Source organism: Neolamprologus brichardi, chromosome 4, assembly GCF_056152115.1.
Source record: "Neolamprologus brichardi isolate AB-2024 chromosome 4, ASM5615211v1, whole genome shotgun sequence".
NCBI classification, from domain to species: Eukaryota; Metazoa; Chordata; class Actinopteri; order Cichliformes; family Cichlidae; genus Neolamprologus; species Neolamprologus brichardi.
The window spans coordinates 12,297,251-12,324,707 of NC_142107.1; the positions used below are offsets into that span (position 1 = coordinate 12,297,251).

At 38.5% G+C, this 27,457-nt stretch overlaps 1 protein-coding gene across 2 annotated transcripts in view; it reads right to left on the minus strand.

The window, feature by feature from the left end:
* Positions 1-27,457, minus strand: part of LOC102798624 (ras-related protein Rab-26-like) — a 54,751-nt gene that overhangs the window by 10,686 nt on the left and 16,608 nt on the right. For both annotated transcript variants that reach the window (XM_006791420.2, XM_087839824.1), the window contains exons 3-5: positions 21,325-21,366; positions 20,262-20,328; positions 15,318-15,370 (exon numbers count right to left, since the gene is read on the minus strand). In XM_006791420.2, coding sequence (XP_006791483.1) covers positions 15,318-15,370; positions 20,262-20,328; positions 21,325-21,366 — 162 coding nt within the window. The remainder of the gene's footprint in view (positions 1-15,317; positions 15,371-20,261; positions 20,329-21,324; positions 21,367-27,457) is intronic.

The window sequence follows — 27,457 nt, forward strand, 5'->3', positions numbered from 1 at the left end:
CAACCTTTCAATTAGTAGATGACCAGCTTTATTCTCCTGAGCTATAGGCACCTCAAAAGGGGGAGGAGAACATCTATTGTTCTATTTTTCTAAATCGACTGTCTATACTCAATATTTTTCTGGAATATCCTGACATTGAGTCAAAAGCCGAAAATATCTTAGCTATAATAAACGGACCAAATTTCTTAATCTTTGAATTCAGATGTTGACTTGTTGTTTCTGGAATTTCTTCCCTTCCTTCCCTGATCCCAGATGATCAGCTGTAAGTGGTATTATTGCAAAGTAGAAACGTTTAGGAACCACAGCAACACAGCCACAAAGTGGAAGACCATGTAAGATTACAAGTACTGAGGCGTATACTGTGTAAAAGTCCCCAATGCTCAGTTGACTCAATAACTGTACAGTTCCAAAACTCCACTTGCACTAAGATCAGCACAAAAAAGAAAGAAAGAAAAAAAAATAGAAGATGGGGGCCAGGAGCTTCATGGTACGGCTCTTCATGGCCAAGCAGCTCCTTTTGGGACATACATAAAAAGATTTAGTCTTACATTTCAAATAGTGTTTTGTGGGAACTGGTAAACTGAGTGAAAGCTATTTAAGCTACATCTGTACACAAGAGCTATTTTTAAAGAAACTACTGTGTAGACTCCCTTCGTTCACCTGTACAGCCTTTGTCATCTCACCAGTACTCTACTTTAATGGGTTGTCTCAAAATCAATGCTGAATCTCATTTGTGTTTTGATGGGATTCAGAGTTAATGAGGTCAGCGAGGTCTGGTGATTTGAGCAACCTGATGGTGGCTCCAAGATTCTTTAATCAGAGCCCTGAGCCCTTTGCTATTTTAAGAAAGATAAAAAAGACTGGGCTGGATTTGAATTTGCATCACCAGTGATCTTCAGCATAGTGCTGAGGGGGGAAATGTTTCAGAGGAACACCTTCCCTGTAGCTGATCACTTGCTTCATGTATAATTCAACTTTTTGTCAAGGTTTCACATATTGCTTAGCTAGGTCAGCTGCTACAACTGCTTGTCTCTGAAAATGAAGCATCTTTGAATTCTGTGCATCCTTCGAAAGTCGCTTATATTTGTATGATGTAACCTCTGTTCAATATTTATCAAAATATTGGATCATACATTTGGCCTTTGGTTATTGTTATCTACCTCCCAGCCGTGCAAACTTTCATCCTCCCACAACTACAAGCAACCCTCTGCAGGATAAAATCTGACAGCCTGCCTCTGAGTGATTCTCTCCATATGCTGTGATTACTGGTGATGAACCATAGCTTGTAATTAGATCATTTGGCTGTTCATAGCACATCGCCTCATGGGTCATTTCACGGATGTAATCATTGATCAGGATGCCACTTGTCACTTTCATCCTGGAGAACTGCAGTCTTCTTTTGTGTTTTCATTGCAGAAGAGGAAATATGCATGCAATGATGCAGCAGAAAACAAAATGAATCAATGTGGCAAATCAATAGATTCTAGGTGCATTTCTAGTCCCACTAACATAGCATTTAGTATTCCAGAAAATGTGATTTAGTATCCAGTATGTGAAATGCATTCCAAGAATACCAGAAAGTCCTACTGCATCTGGCTACAGGATACAGGCAAGTTGAGCTTTTCTGACCCACAAATCTCAGTGGAAGCTAAACATTACAACAAGAAGGTCAACGTTCAAGGCAAATAGTGTGTCCTAACTGTATGCAACAAGAGCTTTTAATTGTAAAACTTTTAACTGTAACAACTGTAACAGCACATCACTCAATAAAAAACAGCTGGAAAAACTACAAAGGATTCCAGTTTATGATTGCCAAATCACTTTTAGTTAGCAGGAGTAGTCTGCTAATGCCTGTGGCTAAAGCTAATAATAAAATATTAAACAGACTCAAAGGACAATAGCAGTTAATTTAACCGGACATAAAACAAATTCATGTGGCTATAGTGGCTTTACTTTCATTGTAGAGATGAAAGGGAATTAGACATAGAACAACATAGAAAAGAAAGAAGACTAGCACAAGCTTTTTAGGTAGATACTGTGAAAGCAATTTTAGTGCAACTGAAAGTAAAAGAAGGTGAAAAAACAAAATGTTCTGTTGTTGCCTCGTATACTTTAATAAATCTAATTTTTCCCAGCAAACAAAGCACTCTAAGTGTGACTACACACATAATTTATACTATAATTAAGTCAATTTTTAAATCAATAAATACAAAATAATAACATTACATACATTAAGCACCTTTTATCATTAGTTCTTACCAGCATCAAGGCAGATGTGCAGGTAGTGCAACATTTTTTGAAAAGAATCCATTTATTTATCTAATTAAATATTAAGCAGATAAATACCAGCTTCCAAATAATATTGTCAGTGGCTGCTGGGGAAGTCTCAGGGCTCACTTCATCTTTTATTCAAGACTAATACCAGGATCTCTGGCCAAACGCTCAGGGAACCAAATGTCAGTGAGAACGTGGTGTGGTGTGAGAGGAGGTAATACATTTTCTCTTTGTTTTTCTGACATTAAAAAGTCCATAAATTATGTGACAAATCAGATGGAACTGGATTCTTTTGTTTTTGTTGTGCTTTTCTGTTTGTTTGTAAGCAACCCAGTCAAAATGAGCAAGAAACATGATTCATGTTTCATAAATAGCACCTCTGATTTTTGTTCACTTGAGCTCTAATGAATTAAAATGCCCACTGGTTTCTAAAACGCTCCAGGCAACAAATTATTACCTGCTATTTTCCATCAAATATTTCATACAGCTGCAATGCCAAATGTCAGGGTTCATCAAACAATTGAAGAGCCAGTAACGATGTTCTCAGAAAGATGGAGAAAAGGACAGTAAAAGACAAGTTGAAGACCAAAGGATCTATATCAAAGAGGAAGGAAAATGTAAAGCCAGGCACACAGCTGCTGGCGGCTGCGTTGGGACATTGGCAAAGACAAGTTGTCACTGGCAGAGGTATGTGAGGGTACTTCTGATGTTGCATCTGTTTTTCTTTTGTCACAGGAGACAGCAGGGATGTGTACTACTCCAGGATACTGGACCAGCCTGGTCAGCTGTTCATTCTCTCTCTCTTCTTTAGAAAGACTGATTGGAAATTTGAATTCTTCTGTAGAAATAAAATCGCACATATGCTACTGCCGTATTAACATATTGTGGGATTAGCTGTGTGTCTTACAGCAAAAACAAACCAACCCATTAAAAACCACAACTGCAGTAGTGTGGGGTGGTGAGGTCATTTTTTATTCACAATATCAGCATTCATCACAAGATTCCTCAGCCTGCTCAAATTCAGAATATACAATCTATACATTTACGGACCGCTTAAAGTTAGCATTCCTAAAATTTGGAGTTATTGATCCATTAGTCTACATAAAAAGTTGTCTTTGGACTGTGAAATGAAGACAAAGTACCTGGAGAGAACATGCAAACTCCACACAGAAAGTCCAGTGGATTCAAACCCACTGTTCTGAATTAGTTTTTTGTGTTTTAGTTGAGGAGGTTTGATGTTATGATGCACTAAACACGGTCTACGGATACTGATGACAAAATTCTCATTTTAGATTGGTGACTTCTGACTCAATAAACAAAATAGTGACTGCTCTAATGCTAAACTGAGGCTCCAAAATGTAACTTCACAACCAAGTGGATGATATCACGGTGGCTATACCACCCCAAATCATTTATAATTCCGTGCTTAAATCAAATAAAAGATCAGCACAACAATACTGACGGTAAAGACATAGCACGTTTCTATGCACACGTTTGGGCCAAGTCTTCTTTTGGAAGCTAATATCTGTCACTTGTGGAATGGAAAGAGAAACATATGGTGCAATAAAAAGGAATCAGGAACAGTGGGAAACTTTTCACAATAAAGGACAATAAAAGCCCCCACATCTGTGTAATAAATACCATACATTAACACCAATAACACATTAGTTACTCCCAATACAATATGCAGAATCTCTTTGCATATAATAATGAAGGTGACAATCCTCAAGGAGCCACGAAGTTTGACCCAACTTTTCCTCTGCTGCACTTTTGTCTAAGCAGATTTGCTATGGGTGACAACGCTATTCTTGCCAAGCTTTGATCAGAGTGTAACACCAAGAGACAAGAGAGGGGAGAAATCTGCTCTCAACAACAGGCAGAGTAGAAATGAACCAACCCACAGGAGCGCAAAGAGAAAATAGGGCTTCTCCCCTGAGAGGAGGTTTATGCAGCTGTGCTAAACAGTGACACCGTGTCACCGCCTGACACGCGGGGAGGACACACTGAAATCCTGTCACACTTGGGGCAATCCTGTCACACGTGCACGCAGAAACAAATCTGCATGCACGTGCGATGCATAATAACAACAATAATAATACAAAAGTGGTTTTATTGTTGGTTTTTATGAATAACTCATTGCATGTGCCATCTTCGGTAGCTTTAGACTGTAAGGGAATACACTATTTAGATTAGTGAATAAAGCAAATTTAACAAGCAACTGGTGTGTTATAAAACTTGACAATTAAAAAGAAGAAAGAAAGAAAAAGACACTGACAACGACAGGCCTGTAAGTTGACGTCTGTTGCCTGACAGGGAAGAGAAAGGCTTTCATGTTTATAAAAGAGCAGCTGACGTGTACATCTGCCAGCAAACATGGGTGTGAGACACGTCGGGATGACTGATGTGCTTTGAAAAGTGGCAGTCGTAGTGAATATGAGCATGAGTAAGAGCGACGCTCTCCTCCAAGTTGTTTTTGCACTCGAGCCGATAAACACATTTGCTGACCTTAACTTTTGTCTCTTTCGTTTCCAAGTTTACACACACCGCACCAAACTGCAGCTGAAATCATGTACAGCAGCGTGCTGCTCTTTATGAATCCAGTTAAACAGCACCAAATGTCAACAAGCATCAACTATATAATCTCATTGAGAAGTCACACGACATTTTTTAGAGCAAAGTTAATAAAATTAAAAGCTTGTCGTAAAATATTGCTGTCACTGGAGGAAGTGTGGCTGATGAGTGCAAACACTCATTAGACTGCTCAAGTAACCAACAATATACTGTAGATGGAGATTACAGCAGGAACACTAACATAATGGTATTATGGCAGCCAAACACATGGTGTTATCCTTATTGAAAGTTATATTCTATATTGCATGGTGCTTTAATATTTTACAGTTATAAATTGGGGTTCAGAGATATACCAGATTACACTGTAATTTAACAGGGAAATGGGGCATCAAGTCTGATCTAGAACAAAAAAAAGAAAGAAAAGAAAATGCATATAGTAAAAGCTTCTTGCTCTTCTCAGCAAGATCTCAAAGTGTAAGCACAACAAGCATAAAAACACACACTCATCATTGGCCACCTTTTTAGGAACACCGTGCTAGCACTGGGTTGGACCCCCCTTTTGCATTTAAACTGCCTCAATGTGTTGCAGCTCAGATTCAGCAAGGTGCTGGAAATGTTCCTAAGAGATTTTGGCTCATATTGACACAGTCGCTGCAGATTTGTTGCAGCAACTATGTGATGCGAATCTTCCGTTTCAAGGTTTTTGGATAGAAGGGTATTTCGATTGACATCGTGTGACTGTGGAGACCATCTGTGTAGAGAAGGTCTTTACCTTACAATATAAAGTACAATATAAAGTTGTCATTTGGCGCTATAGAAAGAAAACTGAATTGAACTGAATAGAGTTACCGTTGCCTTCCTGTAAGCTCAAAGCAGCCTGGCCATTTTCCTCCGACCTCTAGCATCAACAAAGCACTTTTGACTAGAGAACTGTGGTTTGCTGGACTTTTTCAGACTAGTCTATGTAAAGCCTAGAGATGCTTGTGTGGGTAAAATCACAGTAGATCAGTATCTGAAATACTCATAGCAGTCCATCTGGCAAAATCATCCATGCCATTCAAAGCCACTTAAGTCCTTTTAGCCCCATCTTGTTTTAAACTTAAGCAGGTCGTCTTTACCAGGTCTACGTGTTTATATGTACTCCCTTGCTTCTCTGTGATTGGCTGATTGGAAATTTGAATTAAGAAGCCGTTGAACAGGTTTACCTAATGAAGTGGCCAGTGAATGTATGCATTTATTTCTGTGTTATAACAGAAAGTGAAACCACCTACTGTAATGTAATAATTCACATTCCTATGTAAATGTAATATTAGGCGTCGGTGATTCAGCAGTATTTCCATTTTTAGTTCTTCGTCTTTGTGGATTGTGTAGTGTGATATTACGCACTCGAGTTCACTGTCACAGTAAGAAAAGGTAAAGTCAAATAATGTTTTACTGCATTTGTTCACACAACTTCTCAAATCAAGGTGGTGCAGTAGTTAGCACTGTTGCCTGTGTCTCAGGTTTCCTCCCATGCTTGTTAGTTTAAGTGGTGATTCTGTATTGGCCGTAGGTGTGTATGTGAGTGTGGGTGGTTTTCTGTTTCTCTGTAGCCTTGCAATACACTGGCGACCTATCCCAGGTGTAGCCTACTTCGGCTGGTATGACAGCTGAGGTATGCTCTGGTCCCATCAGGACCCCGATTTGAACAATTGGTTATGAAAAAGAAGTTATTGGAGGAGTAATTTAAATCAGTTCTTAAACCCTGGCAGTGCACTCAATGGCACCAGTCTTGTAAATGGACTTGTGTTTCTTCAAATTATGCATGCATGACTAACGAAGAGAAAAATCAGTAATTTAAGGTTTCAGTATGTTCTGAAGAGAAAGAAATGGAGTGTTCAAAATGCCAAGTGGCAGTAAAATACTGACTCCCTGCAAAGGGGATTAAGGTTCCCAAAGCTGCAATAGAAAAAGAACAAAAGTCATTTATCTGCAAATGTGCCACTTTGCTAGATTTTCATCACAATGAATTAATATTACCTCATGACAAGAATTTGACTTGCGGTAATCCACCAGTTAAGTTCAATTCAATTTCTTTTGCTTATCCGATTCAATTTGAATACATTCAAGTTTGTTGTTGTGAGTTGGTGCTGTATAAATAATTACTTTAAGGCGCTTTATACTGTAAGGTAAAGACCCTACAGTATCAAATTAACTCCTATAAGAAAGACTTTGTGGAAGTGGGGAGAGAAAGTCTCTTTAAACAAGAAGAAACTGTGGGCAAAACCAGGGTTAGGGAGGTAGGAGGTGTCTGAGAGAGGAGAAACAAATTTAATGGCATGCATGATGGTATATAAAAACTGAATGGGTGTCATATTATGAACTTTAAGGGCCTGTTCTGCTTGACTTTTACTTATTATTTATGGAGTTTGTTGTTCTAGTTGCTATTCCCTGTTGGTTTTGCCATCTTTTTATTCTAAGGTTTTGTTAGTTTTAGTTTTAATACCTTTTGCAGTCTAGTTTTTGTTTTTTAGTTATTATTGCTTATAGTTCAGAGCTTCAGGTTATCCTTTCTCCCTTGTTGTTTAGTCTTCATCTCCATTTCCCTCTGTGTCTTCCATCAGGTTTATTTATGTGCCTGTTTTCCTAGTTTAGTTATTGTCAACTTTAAAAATTGAACTTTTGGCCAAAATTTGTTTTCTTATTAGTCGAGAGGAAAAATAAAAAACAATCTAAGGACATATTTTATTTAAGTTGATCTGATAGGAAGTGATAAAACAAAGAGTTAAAAGTGTGGAAAAGCTCCACAAACACCTTAAGCCGCATATAAATTTAGCTGACTTTGAGACATTGATATGGGGTCAGCCTGTGTGGGAAGACTTTGGGCTATGCTGAGATACTTCTGTTTTAAAGACAGAACATCTTTGATTTGGTACCACTGCCTTGACATGCTGCAGGCTAATTAATACATGAGACAATAAGAGAAATCTAATACAGCAAGCTGTGTTGTGTACACACATATTGTAGGTGGTAGCAAACATGTGTTACAGTGTTTAATTAGCACTGTAATTAAACGTTTAAATCTTCTGGTTCTTTTAAGCCTCTGAGAGGTATTCTTTTATACATCCTCTATTAATTTTTCAACTTTCAGGTTAACCAAGTTAGTGTGTAAATTTCAGCAATTTTGTTTTCATTTTCTAAGCGAGAAAAAATAGTGTCTCCATGTCTGGCTTATAGTATGAGGGTTGCTTTTCTTTGCACGAATATTAAGATGTTAGCTACTTAAACACCAGCTGTATTAAATGAATCCAGTGTTTACTTTCTGGTATCTTTAAAAAAAAGTGCAAAAAAAATAGATCTTTTTTAAAAACAAGAGCCACAAGCTGTTCCAGAAACAATGGATAATCAGCCCGTGAAGTGCTAACAATTTCCTTTTGATTGCCATTTGTTTTTGTGCTTCGACTGATTTAATAGTGTTGTTCTAAATTCACGTCCTCACAAATTCATGTATGTGTGCGAGTGTGTTTTTTTTTTTTTTTTAAACGACAGCTCTCTTCTGCTTAAACAAATAATCGAAAAACAAACAGTGTGAGGTCCCTCTGTCTGGATGATAAAAGGACATCACCAATGTGATAAAAAGCCAGAATAACCACAACAAACACAATGACACCTCTGGCTTTGTTCATGCAGGGTAGCGATACAACCCTCCAAAAAAGACAAAAGAGGCAGTGTGACAGAAAATGACATTATCTGAAGATAAAATGATACAGACACAGAGAAACAACGTGTAAGGTAATTGCATGACTCACCTTGGGCAAACACATTTCACACAAAATATAATAAAAAAAAAACCTTCTCCAATTTTTTCAACCGTTTGTTTGGGTTTTTTCTTTTCTTTTTCTTTCTTTTCTTTTTCTTTTCTCCTTAAAGCAACTCCTAAATAAACTATATATCCCTTCAGATGAAGATATTTTATGCCAAGGGAAGTGTGAATGCAGCAAAGGCATGTCTGTACTTCTGTGTACAGTCTTTAATGTTGATATAATAACAGGAGAATCGAGTACTTTCATTTATGACTAAGTTGTTTTCTTTACTTCAACTTCCAAGTGGGTAATGATGCTTTTTGAGGAAGCTAAAGGAGAGACAGTGGCAGCCAACGAATCATATTTCTCTTCTGAAAATATATGATAAACGGCTTTGACCTTTGACCTGCCAGCCTCCTCACAGGTAAAGAGCTTCTTTCAGCAGAGTTTCAATACACTCAGACAACCATAAAAGGAGCTTTCTGGTGCACAAATGTGGTGTTATATAACAAAAAATGGTGAGATGAGGAAGAGAAAAAGGCCTATAGAATCACTTTTGAAGCTATTTTAACGAGGCACCTGTAACATAAATCCATCCGCTGGGGTTCTGGTCATATCACTTCTTCTGGAATTGCTTCAACAACAACAACAAATAGCAAGCGACTTAAATCTTGAGTCTTCATTCATCTTACATTGCTTGTGTGCACGTACTGTAAGTGCCCCAATTTTTTCTCACTTTGGGGCTGACATCAAAGTAAATGGAAATGTCCACAGAAAGCAGCTGCCTGAACAATGGTACATCATTTTTTCCTCTGGCGCTTTGCCTTGGCAGATCCACGCTCCACTGGCTGCATCATATATATGACTACAGTAATCTGCAAAAGCAATGGAGCTGACATACTAATAATGTTCCATGCAGGACGCCAATTTAAAGGTGATGTCTGAGCGACAAGTTAACTAGGTTGCAGAGGAACCGACTGTTCAGAATAATCAGGATGATTTCAAAGCACAACATAAAACACCTGGAAGCTTGACACAGGTCATTTCACAAATGCCAAAAGTCTCCACAGACTGTGAAATGAATGGTATTTGACTTCATATCACTGCATTATTTAATGACAGCTTCTCTCATCACCATCTGGTGCAGCGGTGCCATGACATTTAGCGAATAGCAATGTGGTAGGCAGGCGGCCATTTCATTTGAAGCCAATCCATGCCCCGGGGATGCAACGAGAGAGATGAATGAAGACAGACAGATGAAGGTTTAATCCCCCTCGTTGCTTTCATTGTGTTTCTACAATGCAGACGTGTAAGCATGATCAGGCATTTGGACATCGGCAATGCGAGTGCAGTTAGATGGTAATTAATCTTTCAATGATCAGTACCAAAGCCAGACTGTTCAATAAGAAACATTACATTTCATTTGCGGAAAATGAATTTCAATCTAGGCTAGAGCGACTGATCTGCATAGTTAATATCCCAACAGACACCATGTGCCTTTGGAGAGATTAATTTTGATCCCTGTCAGGGGACTGATCAATTCTAAGGTTATCAGAAAGCTATGGGATTTAATATTTTAAGTTTGAAATAAAACTGCAGGATTAGAAGCGGTATAGATCCCGTGAAATAAATGCAAGCCATGTTGGTTGTTAATACACCTGATCGCTCTCTTTCCAGTCCATTGACTTCTGAGTCCAACTCAAATGTCACTTTCGGAGGCTCCCTTGTCACAAGGGGTGGCCACAGTGGATAGCCCTGCATGTTTGATTTGACAGAGTTTTATGCCAGATGCCCTTCTTGATGCAACCCTGAAGGGATTTGTGTCTCTGGCTGGAATCAAACTAGTGACCCTTTGGTTGCTTCTTAGAAACATAGTGTCTAATCAGATATTTACTCTGGATGGCATTACCTTGGCCAGTACCACTGTGAGAAATCTCTGAGTCATTTTTGTTTAGGATATAGCCTTCAGCGTGCACATCAAGCAAGTATACAGAGCCTGCCTGTATCATTTGTGCAATAAATAAAAATAGAAACATCAGAGTGATGCTGAAAACTTAGTTCTCACATTTATTACTTCTAGGTTGGACTACTGTAATTTTTTTTTACCATCAGCTCGCTCTAAAAGCTGCCTGAAAGCCTTCAGTGGATCGAGAATGCTGCAACGAGAGTATCAGAATCAGAATACTTGAATAATCTCAGAAGTCATATTTTGACAGGGACTAGAAAGAGAGCACATTTCTCCCATTTTAGCTGCTCTTTATGGGCTCTTTGTTAAATTCTGACTTGAATTTTAAATCCTTCTCGTCGTCACATACAAAATCTTGAATAATCAGGCCCCTGTCATATCTTAAAGACTGCATAGCATCTTATTATCCTCACAGATCACTTCGCTCTCACACTGCTGGCTTACTTTTGGTTCCTGGAGTGACTGGAGGTCACCCTAGCATGGGACCAGCTCTCAGCTTGGATTCAGGAGACAGACACCCTCTCTACTTTTAAGATTAGTCTTAAAACTTTCCTTTTAGATAAAGCATATAGTTAGGGTTGATCAGGTGACCCTGAATCCTCCCTTAGTTACGCTTTAGTTGGTGTAGGCTGCTGGGTCATTTCCCACGATGCACTGAGTCTTTCCTCTTCATTCTTCCCCTCATCCTAAACCAGTCTTGGTGGCTGGCTGGCCCTCCCTAAGCATCGTTATGCAGAAAGTTTTTTCCTGTTAAAAGGGTGTTTTTTCTTTCCCCTTGTTACCAACCGCTTGCTCATTTTGATTTTCGGGGTTTCTTTCTAATATTGTAGAGCTTTTAATCCTAGAATATAAAGGGCTTCGAGGCAACTGCTGCTGTGAATTGGCGCTATGTAAATGAAATTCCTTGAATTAATACACAGCTTACTGTACATGTGTAAAACTGGTAACTGTAACAGAAAGTTAATGAGGCTATGTTAGATAGAACTGTTAAGTAAACTTACTTATTTTATGTATCTAAGCAGCCATGTAACCATTTCACTGACAGACGCTTCCCTTCAGGTAGAAAAAGCGTTGAAGCGACTGCAGTGTGTAAATCCAAGTATGGATTTTATTTTAACAAAGAGAAAATAGGTCTTACGAACACTTACAGTTAGTTTGCCTCTGTTGCAGCTACTTAGAAAGCGGACATTTAAGAGAAAGAAGTTAAAACATCTCTGTTTAGGACAGATGATTAACTGAGAGGCTGTGAGACGTTTTTAAAACTATGAATTATGCAAAGTTTCTTTGGAGGAATCCCAGAATAAAAATATAGACTTGCAAAAGAAAAAGCATAAATGTTAACCTACCAATGTTTATTGATTTTGCCCTGACCTCATGCTGTTATAATGGTCTAATAATAACTGAATATCTATTTTAAGACCAACTTTTTTGTTAGCCCCAGATGTTAATGATGAGGAGAAATCTCTCATGACTAGATGGTTAACAGACAAACAGACAGGAGTGAATAATTTTGATTGGACACTCTAATTCCCACAAAGAGCAAATGATCTTACTCCTGAATGATGGCACCACAGGAGCCAGGGTGCTATTTAAAACACAAGCCCAGACAAATAATTTGCAGCAGAGGTCTAAATAGACTTTTATAGTCTCCCTGAAGCACCCCTTCTGACAAGAAGGCATTCATCATCTTACTAAATGGGTTGTGTAGTTCTGCAAAAATAAAGACTTGCGTTACTTGCCACTGTGTATTATATAAACAAACCACTGATTGATAGCGCTTGCCAGGACGGCGTGAAACACCTGAGTAACTCTGAAACAGCCAGATGTTTAAGATGCAGCGCACATACAAGAAATCATTTGTGGATGAATTTGACTTTATCTTCAAACCACTGAAAACACAATCCAAGTGACAGCGGCTGGAACATTCATGAGATGAACTGATTGGACTTCTATTGCCTTACACGTTGAGTCTTTCTCTCCGAGATGATGGACAGCTTGAATGATGTTAATGCGCTGCTGTAATTGTGTCCTCGAAACACTGCAGAGGGGAACGGGTCTGAGGGCACGAGAAAAGGAGAACTATTTGCCTCTCTCATTTCTGCTTCTCCTTCAGAGTGGCATTCATCACCATTAGTGTTCATTAACATGAGTTAGTGCTCGTTAGGCAGCAGTATGCCAGCAGGCATCTGCAGCTTACCGCCAACATACCTCCTGCCTGTAATAGACACTGACTGAGTGTGAGAGTGGTGGAAGGATATGAAAGAGGGAGGGAGAAGGCTGAGCAGGGTGGGGAAGGACTTGTCAATCTGTGCCTCAGAGGATTAGTGTAAATGTATCAGTAGGAGACTATAACTGTATTAAATAAACGTCAACAATCTCGGGGGCAATGGTGGTGGGGGAGACTCCACCAAGCTGTGAAACAACCAAAAATAGACAGAAAGTCAAGCTGTTCATTTAACTTTGCTTATCATACTATTTGTGCCTACATTTACAACTCTAAAAAGTAAAAATAGTCTTGTATGAACAAGACAAATAGGGAGTTTTAATTAGGTAAGAGCGAAAACAAGTGGGAGACTTGACGAAAACAGTGGCAGATTTTGATTTTTGGAAGGCCATACTGTGAATTGCTCCATTTGTTCAACTTGGAAAATTGTTGAGTTATATTTAAATTACGTAAAGGGGCTGGTTGTCTACTCAGACTGTAGCTCCATAAAAAAAGCAGATATCCATACTCTCCAAAGAATAAATCATTGGTGTCCTCACAAGCTGAAGGTTGTTGGGACAGTAAAGACTTCCATATAAAAAAATAGCCCGAAGCACTGTGTGTTGGACCATGAAGACAAGGGCCAGAGGTCTGTTCTAGCTAGATTTTGTGGCAGATAGCTGACAGTTTGCTACTCGTACTCCCCTGTGTTACTATTTTGCCAACGTATCAGTCCTTCCTCTCTGCATTCTGCACTCACATAAGCCCCCCAACCCCCACTCCCACTCTCACTTTAGCTGTTGTTCAAATCTGGACTTGAAAAGCATCATTCCTGCTTCAGTGATCTCACAGGGCAGATAGACACATCACATTTCTCTAGCACAGGCTGGTAAAACAAACAGGCTCTTCGTGCCTTAACAAGCCCTTTGGTGCACTGAATGAATCCTTTTTTGGTCACTGTAAATTAAAGCAATTGCAAATTGTGTCCCCTTGTGCTGCAGGTTATACTTATTACACAGAGGGGAACAAGTGCTATGATTACAAAGTGACACCAGCTGACACAGCTCTACCTCTTTTGACAACTGTTATTACTGAGGAGGGTAAATGATGAAATAGAGGTTTCTGTAAAAGCTGCCATTTTGCAGCCCTTTCTGACAGTTATTTCACTTTTACTGGTGCCAAATTGTCAAATAATTAAAATTTATTTTTGATAATGAATGAATAATTGTTTAGCCTGTGCTCTTAACATCAGTGAAAACGATTTTTCCCATTTAAATATTGGAACAAATTGGTTTCTTTATAGACTAAGTGCATCTTTTCATGTCCTCCCCTGCTGTGCTGCTGGCATTTCTTTTTTGATTTCTAACTGAAAGAGTTTTGCTTGTTCTTTTAACACAGAATATAACATATTTATTATATGACAGAAAATATCAGTTTTGTTCTGAAATCTATGAATCAATACAGAAAGTTCAGGGGAGAAAACACTATCCTGCAATTTGGGATTTCAACAGTGTTATATGAGACTGACTGGATCTAACTGCTGTGTTTAAGCAAAACTATAAGCCCACAACAAGTTCTGGATTGAATTGGTCTCATTATAAAAACAATAATAAATGGTTTCATATACACAAGTGGTCATGTGATTATTATTAGTTTAATCCTTCATCATCTAATCTGTTTTGAGTGCTCCTGCTGTTCGAGTGCATCCAGTAGACAAAAAGAGAATTTTAAGATGACCTTGCAGAAATACTAATATTGACCTGCTGGCCATTAGTGGTGCTGGCCTAGGTGCCTAACGATAAGGCCAAATGTAGCCGACAGATGCCCCCCTAGTGATTCATAAAAGAAACTAAGTTAACTACATTTGTAAAAAATATTTTTCACCTAAAAATTCAAATAGTCCTGAATTTTAGTCCTGAGAAATACCACAAAGTTTAGACAATAAGGTAACCATGCTACCCCTCACTCAGTAACTTTCAGTCTTCCTTCATATTCCTGATCCGATTAGTTATTCCATTCAAGTCTCCCCTTTGCACAGACCTCATTCACACTTTTCCCACTGGACAGTATGGGAAGAACTCCATAAGGCCTTCCCCCAACCACCCCACCACAAATTACAATGACATAGTAATCAATCTCCATTTTCCTGATTGCCATTTGGTCATGATGTTGTTCAGCATTACAAAGTCAGATTTTACTTCCACTTATTCCAGTGACAATGAATAATGTATGAGATGTCGCAGATACTTTTTTGACATTTGTGGCCCTGATCCAGCCACATCCTTTCACTTTTTAAAGACTAGTGAAAAGCACACGTCAGGCATCGAAACCCGTGTCCCTGACCCACCCCAGACGTCTTCACTAGCAGCTTCCTCTCATCCTCGACTCTGATCACTTACATGCACTACTTTTAAGGTGAATTTTGGAATGGACGTGTGATGCTGTCATACTATGTACTTGCATAAAAGTGAGTACTATTTTGTTTTATGGACACAATTATTTAATCAAGAGAATGACTAACCTGTATGTTGTCGAAGGATGATTTGTTGGTGACGTCATACAGCAAGAGAAGAGCTGAAAGATACAAAGCAAAAGATGCCATGTAGAAAGTTGTGGCATTAAAAAAAACAACAACTGTCTTTAACCTTGATGCATTAATTTCATGTGAGTACCAACTTAATTTCGCAAACAAAAACATATAAAAGTTTAATATTTTCAAGGATTCTAATGAATATAAATGAAATACAGAGAGCCCCTAAGCTGTTCTAACTCTATGTAGCAGTTTACCTGAAGATACTCAAGAAAAAGAGACACTGCAGCTGAGAAAGGCAGCGCCCAAGGAGGGATGAACATGATGAGGACTGACAGCTATGCAACAAAGCTGAGGTCTGCCAGACTTGTGCTGCAGGTGTTTCTCAATCTTTTGCAATTGGCCACCACTACGTGGATGAAGTCAGGACACATTAAAATCATAACCTGCAAGTCTCCGTTTTATTGGATATCTTTCTGCTATCTGAATTCAACATCTTATCCAGCTTTTTTCTATTACTAATGTTAAAATGTCAGCAGGTGTCAGCTTCAGGTGTTTGGTTAGTATCTTCTCCTCACAAATCTGAAGGTTTTTGCACTGTAGAACACATGGCACAGTCAAGCTAAGCTTTAAATGAAGATATTGTGAGGATAAAAGAAGGGAACTGATAAAAAGCAATAATTGAACAAAAACAGCCAAGCTATTAAGATGAAATAGGGGACCACTTCCCATCACTGTGGCTCCAAGACAGAGCTAGACTAATAAGTAACGGAAGAATCTTTATTATGAAAGCATACTCACAACTTTCACGGCACAGTTTATGCTGTAAAATTTGTATTTTTAGACTTTTATTGGCTCTACCCTTGAGTTGTTTTCCTGCCTGCCTGGCTCTTCTTGTTTGTGTAGATGAATTTCTTTATTTCTGTTGATTCCTCTTATATTTTGAAGGTTATTCTTTCTTATATCCATTCTCTTCCCTGTCCCATTACTATCTGACCCTGCATTACCCTTCTCCCTGATGTGTATTTAGACTCCGTTCCAATATGGCCCATTGACTTAGTTTCTTGTCCAAGTGAACAGTACACCACCTCGAATGAGCGTCCAAACCAGCTTTGAGATTGTGGACTCACTACACATACAAATACAACTTCTTTCCTCACTCATCATTTCTGGATGGACTCAGTAATAGAAATAAATGTTTTTTGGGGAAAGGTTGTACATAACTTTGTACTCGTTTCTAAAAGGTGTTCCATTATTTATAAATTATAAAAAAGACAGACTACCAAATAGGAGCATTTTTGGAGGTTTTGTTGTAAAAGCTGGTATAAAATTGTCCATCACAAAGCAAAAAAAGTGAACGACAGGCATACATAGATCTGACAGTGGTAAAAATGTTGCAGAAGATTAGTGTCCTTCCATCTGAGACAGCTGAGGGCATTTGGAGCTTATCAGTGTATTTCTACCTTACTCCTTAATTAAGAGTGTGTTCAGCAGCTCCAAGTGTGATTCCCCACTGAGGAGTTACTTTTTATGCAGTCTGAAATAACTGGATTAACTAATCCCTTCTTCTACACCAAATGGCCTGTATATATTTTAGAGATGTAGCTTGGACAAATTAAATTTTTGATACTGAAATGCACCACAGTCTTCTGTTTTAGCCCACCTCTTCTTTTCTGTGTCTTTCTGTCTTTAATTCATAACTTGTTCTGATCTTGGTTTTAATGCAGTGCTTGTGTAGATAAGTTAAAGCAAGGCATACAAATTTTAACTACAGGAAACGTCCCAGTGCTGAAACAATAACCACAGATTTCTTTTGAATTGAGTAGAAAAAAACCTGATGACTGTCTGCATTTTTCTCCCACACACCAAATACGCTGCCTATCCACCAACATCTAAAATAATCCTGCTGTTCTCTCCATGTCCTCTTGCAGAGCAATTTGTGCTCCTACACTTCTCTCTCTGCGGTGCTACTTTAGCTGCGGAGCCCCTGGCTCCAGCTCTACTCCGATAGCCTAAATATTATTTCACTGACAAATGGCTTCATTTTTAATTGTCTATTTCAGTTTCATGAAGGAGTGCAAATCCACCGAGTGTAAACAGGGAGAAGAAGGAATTGTTTGACTTTTCCAAACTGAATGAAGTGGAAATACATGGAAATGCCAAAATGTCACAAATAAATCATAAAACAATTACAGTTACCTGTGGGTCTGATCAGTTTTTTGGGGGACTTTAACAATTTTCTTGTGTGGTTTTTGGCATTGGATATAGTATAAGGTTTGGTCAAAAAGATCTGCTTGTCTCCTTGTGCACCTGCTGACCGCTTCAAGCATCTCTGCAGTTTTCGGATCACCCCATTCTGACTGCATCTATATTATGACTGCATTTTAAGGAAGATGATACAGACGCCAGGTTTGTGAGTAGTGATGATGTTTGTTAGGCTCAAACTGCTTTATTAATGATGCCTTGTGATGTTACAGTAGAACTGAAGCATTAACAAAACATTAAAAGTCTGACCCTGGAGGACGACTTCACAATGAATGTGCCTGTGCATGCAGAAATAAATACAGAGCATGAGCGCTGCCTTTGGGCTCGAGAATTCTGCTCTTCAGTTGAAGGCTGGGGTTTAGTCTCTAGGTTGTAGTCAGAGAAGCAGTTCTCTTTCTCAGTGATGATCTTCAACAATGTGGTTGGACCAATCTGACACAAAAGTTGATATTTGTTGTCTGTAAGCAAGATTTCAGAACAGGAATTCCACAGAGTGATCCAAAACACAGGAGCTGTGGGAGTGGTGCAAAGCTGCCCATGGATACCACCTTAAAGACGAGTCAATTTAATGCAGGACTTTAAAGATTTAACATTTGGAAAAGAAAATTTAACATGTTTTATAAACCTTTAATCTTGTGGCATACAGCTTGCATGTAGTTGCAAAATTAATTGAAATAAAACACCTTGTGCTGTAAAGCCCTTAAACATTTATGTACCATTTCAGTCATAGCCTTGCCCCAAGGTCTCTTTGCATTAGCAGTAAACTGATGTAGACAGACGTATAAAGCAGCTTCAAACAGTCAGAAATAACACAAAACCTGCAACAACTGCCTGGTTACACGAAGAAGCAGAAAAAAGTTACACTGCTGGAAATAACTTTGGTTTGTTTGCAGTCTTTGGGGGAAGCACAGAACACAGCATGAAGACAGACAGGGAGATCAAACTGTGTGAGCTGAAAGCTTATAAACCACTACAGCAGACCTTCTGCACAACGCTTCAGAGACTTCAAAAATCGACTGACAGTCTGGTCCTGAAACGGGAGTTTGCTCAGATTAAACAACGTTGCACAGATTCACAGTCAGCAGCACTTATAGGCTTGGTATCAACATGAGTTTTGAAGCGATGCGTGAAGGTGTGTGCCAATAGGCACAAAGAAAGAGTTTTGTGTAAAGAAAAGTCTACACTATTTCAATGAACCTGTCACGGTTTTATTAATGCTGCAGTGGCCACAAAAAATATTTAATATTCACATCACATCCGGGATATTTTTCTCCAATAGCAGTTCAGGCTTTATTAAATTCTTGTCTCACACACGCTCTTAGAGCGGCATTAAAAGAACCTAAAGTTGATTAGGATGTTGGAACATTCTCTCATTTGCTCCACGGCAGTAATGGAAAAATAACAAAATTCCGACACAAAGATGAGTAAGGCTACATTCCAGACATACGTGATGGGGTTTTGAGAAAACAAGATATGTCCCCAGGGCATCTTGCCTGAAACTTACCCTGCTAAAAGTCTGTTAGGGTCCCCTTATTACAGGAGACAGAGACGATTCAGTGAAACTGGTGTAATTATGCAGCCTGACCGCCAAACCCTAGCATAGATAATACACGGAAACAGATGATTTTGTTCTATCATTTATGCATAGTTGGTCACACGCCAAACCAAACCCCAGCTTAGGTTCCACAAACTTAAATTGATTTAAACAGGCACACTGATCCAGATGGTTGATCCCACAAGAATCCCCAAATGACCAGAGATTATAAGATGAAAGGAAGTGATGCAGTCACATAAGTGCACAAAATTACAAACACATACTGAAACATTCAGTGAATATCAAGCAGAAAAACCAAAACAAAACATAGAAGCAGAGCTGATATTTACTTACTCAAAGACAGGTTAGGTCTGCTTAGAAATCTGAATTAAACAGTAATTCTTACTTAGAAATTCCTTGCTGAACATTATTTAGTAAGGATAAGATCCTGGATAGGAAAAAACCTGAGAAATCAGAGTATGTTTGTTCAGATTTAGTGTATCATGCACCAGGTTATTCACATTTGATCAAAGACACTTCCAAAAAAAGACTTTTAACACGATTGCCAACTCCATGATAACTCAATGTAATGTCACAACTAAGAGCTTTCTAATTAACTTACATAGTGACTAATGCCATCAAGATGAATACAAAGTAGACATAAACACACGCTGACTCACACCCATATGTGATGACTGATTACACATCATCAGAGAGTCCCCGAATCCTGAAATTGCTGCCCTTCTATCTCAGCTGAAGTGTTATAAAGCTTCAGCGCTTGACAATTCTGCAGCGTGAAACAAAAGCAATCTCTTCAACGCTTTGATACGAAAAAGGCTGTGAAATACAACTGCTGTAAAAGTTTCGTTTGATGGCAATGCATTGTCTTTGAAAACATCAACACTCCCTTTCATTATGTGCAGTGTATGAACTCGAATCCAATGCCATTCGCAAAATATTCATGTAATGGCAGGAAAAATAAAGTTCACAATTTGCATACAAATTCACTGGCTTTCATTGTATAATGGCTGAATGGCAGCTGCATATAATAACACATTTTGACAAGAACAAAGTTAAATCATTAGTATAATAATCAAGAAAAGATATTAAAGTGTGTATTTGTGTGTGTGTCTCACCGTGGGCATCACGGTAGTAGGCATGAGTGACACTGCGGAACCGCTCCTGTCCAGCTGTGTCCCAGATCTGCAGATAATTAGAGAGGGAGGTGGTCATTGAAATAGAAGAAGGAGTTTCCGTCTTTTTAATAAGCCTTATGTTTGCTCACTCAGCTGGAAGGCACTCACTGTGAAACCACCCATTCAATTCACTCTGTGATTTTGGATAAGCATAGAATATGGTAATTAGATCTATGGGACTCAAACTATCTTACTAACACAGCACTGAAAAGGACTGGTAGCTCTCAACAACACCGGCAGCTTGCATATCAGAATTGTTCTGGCTAGTGTGCAAATAATTTCCTTTGTACTTGTCACATACAACAAAAGACGATGGTATTAATTAAAGTCACCTTTCTGTACATTGGAAAAATGCGGGTACTGTGTAAATTAATTCCAATTCAAGCTCATATTTTATCACCAGCTAGTCAGTTTCATCAGTCTGGTATCTGTTGCTAGGGAGGTTGTCTATACTGAGTATCAAAAGTTGTTGCTGGAAGCAAGGTTTGTAAAAATATTGATATGATTGGTGAAACCAAACCATTCACAGGCCATTTCACTAAAAGATGCCAAAACATCTTTGGTCACTGCAACCACCTCTATTTGTAATTTGGTCCATAATCATTAGTATAAAAATATTACCCAATTTGCAGCTTGAAGATCATACCATAGGTTGGATATATACAGTAGTAAAAATTTCTTGTGTCAGATTTATTTTTACTTCAGTCAGGGTCATAACACTGAACAGAAATCACCTGGCTGATACTAAGTTTTCCAATCGCAGTGGAATTGGCTCATTAAGTCTTTCTCCCCCATCAGCACTGTGTTTGGCTCCAATGGCAGTAATGTTTTCTACTCGCTATGACAGACCTGTGATAATGACTTCAACCTATCAACGTGTTTATTTAACAGTAAATAAATATGGCATTTCAAGATGTCTGTCAATAATCTCCACCTTTGTAGGGACAGGTTAAATACCAGACTATGTTTTTAGAATATTATCTTAATGAATTAGATTTCTTACCTGGAGCTTCACCTTGACTCCATCAATGTTCAGGACTTTATTCTGAAAATGAAAGATAGAAATGATGTAGGTAAGCAGTGATGCAAATGACAGTACCTAAATTTAGGCATGTTTTCCAACTTACAACAATATTTTTCTGTATATGGCACAAGCACCCTGATGTGTATATGTGTGTGTATTTGAGGGTATTACAATATTTTCCCCCTCATCCTCTAGTCTCTTCCTTCCACAGTCTCCTCTCCACTCAATCAATATTGCATGTGTGCACCTTACTTTGCCCCCTTTTTGAAGAAGCCTTGCCTTTTTCCTCCAGAGGATTAACCCCCTTTGCTCTCCTTACCTGCCTCTGTTTTTTTTTTTTGTTTTGTTTTTTTTTAAATCTCATGGAGACGTTCCTCTGATCTGATTCAATCTGCTCTAACACAAAGCTCAGTGATGCTCAGCCAAATGGACCTGGCAGGTTTGAGGTTGGCCTGGTCTTGACAGCCGGTTTCACAACCTTCCATCAGGTTTCTGTTTTGTCAAAATTATACAAAAAAGATTTGGTTTGAATAATAAAAAAAACCAAAACATGACTCATCATTTACAGAAATATTTATTTTTAACCCGATGATCAGTACTAGTCACTGTAGTCCATATGTCCACCTGACTGTGGACATACTGTGGACTGTGTAGTCCACCTGACCTAAGAGAGAAAGTAAACATCACAGCTTTTCCGTGCGCTTTCTTCCATGATCATCATGTAAATAAAGTAATAAATAAAACCATCCCGACAAAGTGAACTAGGCTAAAAGATCTAAAAAAGGAACACGTCATACCATGATCTATAGAAACAATGTCCTTGACAGGCCTTGGCTGCCCTACCAAACTTATTCCAATAACATCTAAAGAACTGCAGACCCTGTCTCAGGCTAGGTTTACACTGCAGGTCTTAATGCTCAATTCTGATTTTTTGATCAAATCCAATTTTTTGTCTGCTTGCTCACACTACAAATAAAATGGGACCGCAAATGCGCTCTAGTGTGAACCCTCAAAGCGGCCCGCATGCGCAAAAGAAGACGTCACACACAACGCCTTCTGTTTAGACCCAAACCAAACAGTATTGTTTGACTGATGGCCCTTAATATAAAGGCTTGTTTCAGACTTTACGTTTTCCAATTTTGCTTTAAGTTATAAAGTTATTTAGTTATTTACATATGGCCTAGTGGTAGGTAGTCCAAATGAGAAAATTCCCTGTACACTGAAACACACTGCTTGACATCTGTGACCTATTTTATTACTCGAGAGTACCCAAACGTAAATCAGCTGCTACACCAGAAAGAAGTTCAAGGTTAGTGAACATTTCAACTAAAAGCACAAGTTGTTGTAGTGAAATGACCTAAAACTGAAATCACACACAAACTGAACCAAGAAATCAACGTTTCCTACTTTTTCCATTGTTTCCTTTTCCCTACTTTCTTATTTCCTTTCAGTTTTGCATCTATCCTATTTCCTTTCATTTTACTTTTCTCTTCTTTCACTTATTTTCTCTTTAATTACTTTATTTTTCCCCTTCCAAATTTTTCCATGTTTCTCTTCATTTTTATTCATCTCCATCCCTTTTTCTTTCATTTATATTTCCTACTTAGCTTTACATCATGCCACCCTTCCACCCCTCTCTATGATTTGTTATTACTTTAATTGTTCCTACTCCATCTGTTTTTTTATTTCCTGTTACTAAAAATTCTGTTATTTTAAACATGTAAGTCATCCCTTATGTTACCTATATCTATCTGACGCTTTCGTGGTCATTAATTTTTTACTCATATGGCTCCCTTTGTGAGGTACAGTGTGGGTTTTAGCAGAGAGTTAGGGTTAGTGGCCTGGGAGTGCATTCATGTCCTCAGAGTGTGTGTGTGTGTGTGTCAGATGCATTAAAACACCACTGTTACTGTGGTCACAGGGGCAAATATTTCAATTTAGGTGCTTTTTTATGCTTGAATGATTCATAAATCAGTGTTTAGTGGTTTAACAATGAATTAAAAAAAAAATGTAAATAACCATTTTGAAACTGAAAAAGTAGCCAATGTCCAAAGAAAAACGAAAAGAAAGACGGGCTACTAGGAAGGAAAATATAAAGAGACATAGGATGGCTCAAGACCTTTGCACAGCACTGCATTTCTTCACATTGAATTTCTGTTTTCTGTGAGTTAATGTCGGCTAGAGGAGGTCAAGATGCCCTTCATTGTTTTACTATGCCAATGTGCATTATATCAGTCGGTGCTGTGGCAATGCTGAAAAGCCTCCTCCTAACGTCATCCCCTTTGGGATATTCTGAGAGTTGCTGATGACCTTCTAATTCCCTGATCCCTGAGAAACCCAAGATATTCAGCCCTGACTAGATGCTGCTAATCCTCCAGCAGGGCACTTAGAAATAGATATGGTCCTTGTTAATGTCTTCAGTAGATCTACCTCCCTGAGAGTCACAAAGAAGGAACGCCATACATATTCATGGAGAACTCAAGCTTGAAGCTACTTTGTAAGTGTTTTCTGATAGGAATCAGTCTCAAAGGACCACGTCCCTGTTGTTGTTGTTGTTGTGTCTAAAAACTATCTGTAATGTGCTTGGAGGGTTCATGAATATTTAGTGACCCATAAAAAAGACTCATGATAACACTGGGCTGAGTATTTTGGGTGGTTACTCTTGAGGCTTGATTGCACTGATAATTATGTTGGATTTGTTAATAGGAAAATCAGGCAGAACAGAATGTAATAAAACAGTGAGCTGGATAAAATATAATAAATTTGAGCAGCTTATATAACAGAATCACATTTTGTGGGACTGAAAATTTAGGTATTGTAGATTAAAGAGTGTCAATCCCACTCTGGCAGACACAGTTTCCACCATCCTTTACACTTTTCTAAAGCTACAACTTACAGCCTGACACAGCTCTGCTCTGTGTAATTACAATTGGCTCACAGGAGGCTTGAGAAGTTGAGAAGCTTGCTATACTTTTTAGGTCAGCTTCAATCACCCTCCAAGCAGAGGACGTCTTCAAATGCAAACCTCTTGGCCAGTCAGATGCTGGATGTATTCTTTTCCCCAACGGTTCATGAGTGAGAACGTACACATTGGTACAGAATGACTCGAACAGCACCTTACAGGGATCATAAATTACAAATGTATGAGGAGCTTTCTGAAGTGTGAGCCAATAAAACATTAATGAGTGTTGCATGAGACTGCTAACAGGAGCATGATGTCTACAAAAAGGTTACGCATGAGACAGGTGATACAACCCACATGTAAAAGAGAGTAAATCAATGTAGAATGCAGTGGTGACTGGAACTCATGTTAAGATCATCAGTGTCAGAAACAAATATTTTTCTGTTCTTTAATGTGGTGCACGTGGGCCCCTGCCATCAAAACACCAGAAATAAAATCCCTGGGGTAATCAGCTAAAAAAAACTGCATGTAGGCATACAGTACAGAAAGGCAGGACTCTACAGTCAACACATCTCCAAGCTGTCAAGCTCTCTGAGTTATGTTGACAGAGATATGCTGCATGTTCTCACACATGCTGCACAAAAACATCCAGTCCTGCTATTGCAGAAAGCAGAAGAAAGAGATACTTTTGGCTTCTTCCTCCTTCACAGGGGATCACCACAGTGGATCATTCTGCACTGAATGCTTTTCCTCATGCAACCCCCCAAAAAGTTTGTCCGCTACAAAAGGGCAAAGATTTAACCAGTTATCTCTTTGTGAATGTAAAATAGAAGACTTCATATCATCGCTGCATCTTTTTCAGTTCACATCTGAAGTTATATCTGTGTTGTGGAAGCTACAAAGAAGTCACTGATGTATACAGCTAAAACCGGTGTACCACAACATTACGTTCAAATTGAAATTTGATTTCAGCACACTGGATTAGCCAAAAGACTAACCTTTCGAATGCATGCCAGAAAAATAAATATGTAATTAGATACATACTCACCAGCCACTTTATTAGGTACACCTGTTCAGCCGCTCTTTGACACACATAACTAATCAGTAAATTACATAACAGTACCTCAATGAAATTCTCTAAGGAATATTTCGAGCGTGTTGTTGAATCTATTCCACAGAAAATTAAGGCAGCTTTGAAGTCAAAATGGGGACTGAGCTGGTGGAAAGTTTATCCAAAAACATGGCTAGCTTTCATCTCTGACATTTACATTATGACAATCTGTAACTCCTTAGTATCTCAGTGTAAAGTGTAATCATCATAATGGAGTGTGAGTGAATTGGGCACAGCAAGAGCTCTGTTATTTAAGGCTGACTGCACACATTTAACTTTTTAAGGGAATAAATGAAGCTTTATAAATATCATGTTATTGAAGCATAACTGAACACATAGATCCTTTCTTCTCCTCCACATTCAGAGTAGAGCTTGGTCAGCATTTTTAAACCACAAGATACAATTCAAAAATATTGGACTTTTTATTAAAATGCAATGAAAAAAAACCTCTTGAAGACACAGAAAACACAATAAATCACATTACACCAGACGCACAAACACTGTGCAACCTATAGACAATATGAGATTCATTCATGGATGGGCTAAACTTGCTGACCCTGCACAATTAACAGCGAGGCCATAGCTGCTGCGGCAATAATGTTTTTACCTGTATGCTTCCAAATGTCTGCAAAGCAGTGAAGCAGTAACATGAGATGACTGAAAATAAGAAGTACATTTTTGTGCATGACTTTGATTAAAAAGTCCACCCGTTAAAGCACCTGTGACTGTATATATTCAGTGGGTCAACGGGAACCTTTGCTGTTATTGACTTTTCCACTTGGGTGACCAGACGAAGTTCGAGACCGAGACTAATTGAAGGAGCAGAAGGCCTCGGGGGCATTTCAGATGAAAACCTGCAAACTGCAGCAAACTGTTATTACTGCTGCCATTAAGTATGCTTCTTCAATGTGCTGAGGAAAATCACAGATGAACAAAACGAAAATACATCACTAAGAACAAGGAAAGAGGCTGGGATCTATCTGGCAAAGAATAAATTCCAATTTTGTCAGTACAGCATTGGTTAAAATGCACGACATGGAGGCATGTAGTCCCAGTAGATCAACTTAAGGCACTTTTTTTTTCTGGCTAACTTTTTAGATTTGCATTCCAAGAAGTGTAAAGCCTCAGGATTTGATATCTAGGACTCTTATAAGAGAAGGACTTTTCCAATAAAAAAAAAAAAAGTCATACTTTGCCCTTGATGCATCATCTTTAGCTTATATTACTCAAACAAAACAACAACAACAAAACAACAGTTTTTTGTGAAAACTTTTAGATTTGTGATATCACTACTTTGCTATTAATGATATTGATTTCCCCATGTTGCTCCTTGATTTGGTTGCATGAATCAAATCATCAAAAACAAAACATAGTTCAGTATGGAACAAAATACAAAAATACACCAAATCTACACAGACTTGAACACATGTCCCCTGTCGGGGTTATCTCTTGGTATTTTCACATGCTGGGGTGACACAAATAATAATTCCCCTGTCATTGAATCGCAAAGCAGATCAAAAATGTGTTTTGTTAGGTCACCGTGACCTTCACATGACACCACAACAAATTCTGACAAGTTCATTCTGGAGTTCAAGTAAACCACAAGAAAGTCCCTCAAGGTGTTTGAGATTTGACAAATATCACACTCACAAAAAATGTGATATCTGTAAAGACAACCACAATCCCTCCAGCACCAGTACAGAGGTATATATATATATATATATAAAAAAAGAACAAAATACACAAAATTACCATCTTCCTTTGCTTTATCTTGCTTAACAATCTCTGTCTCTCATAGCTTGTTGAGTGATGCTTCCACAGTCCAACAATTCACCCCCCACCTCTTTCATGTCATCATTAAATATTCATTGTGCTCCTCAGGGCTCGCCTCTCTAGATCGGAGTGACATTAGGGCAGCAGGTGGCAAAGCTGTTTGTCATTAATTACAAACACATCCCCAGGCAGGTGTGAACCCTCGCCCAATACTTTTAATTTAGCAGGGACTGGGGCTCATATAAAACACAGCTAAATATCTTAGCCCTAAAACATAAACTGTGACAAGCAAGCAAAGAGGTATTTTCATACGCATTTACAGTCAC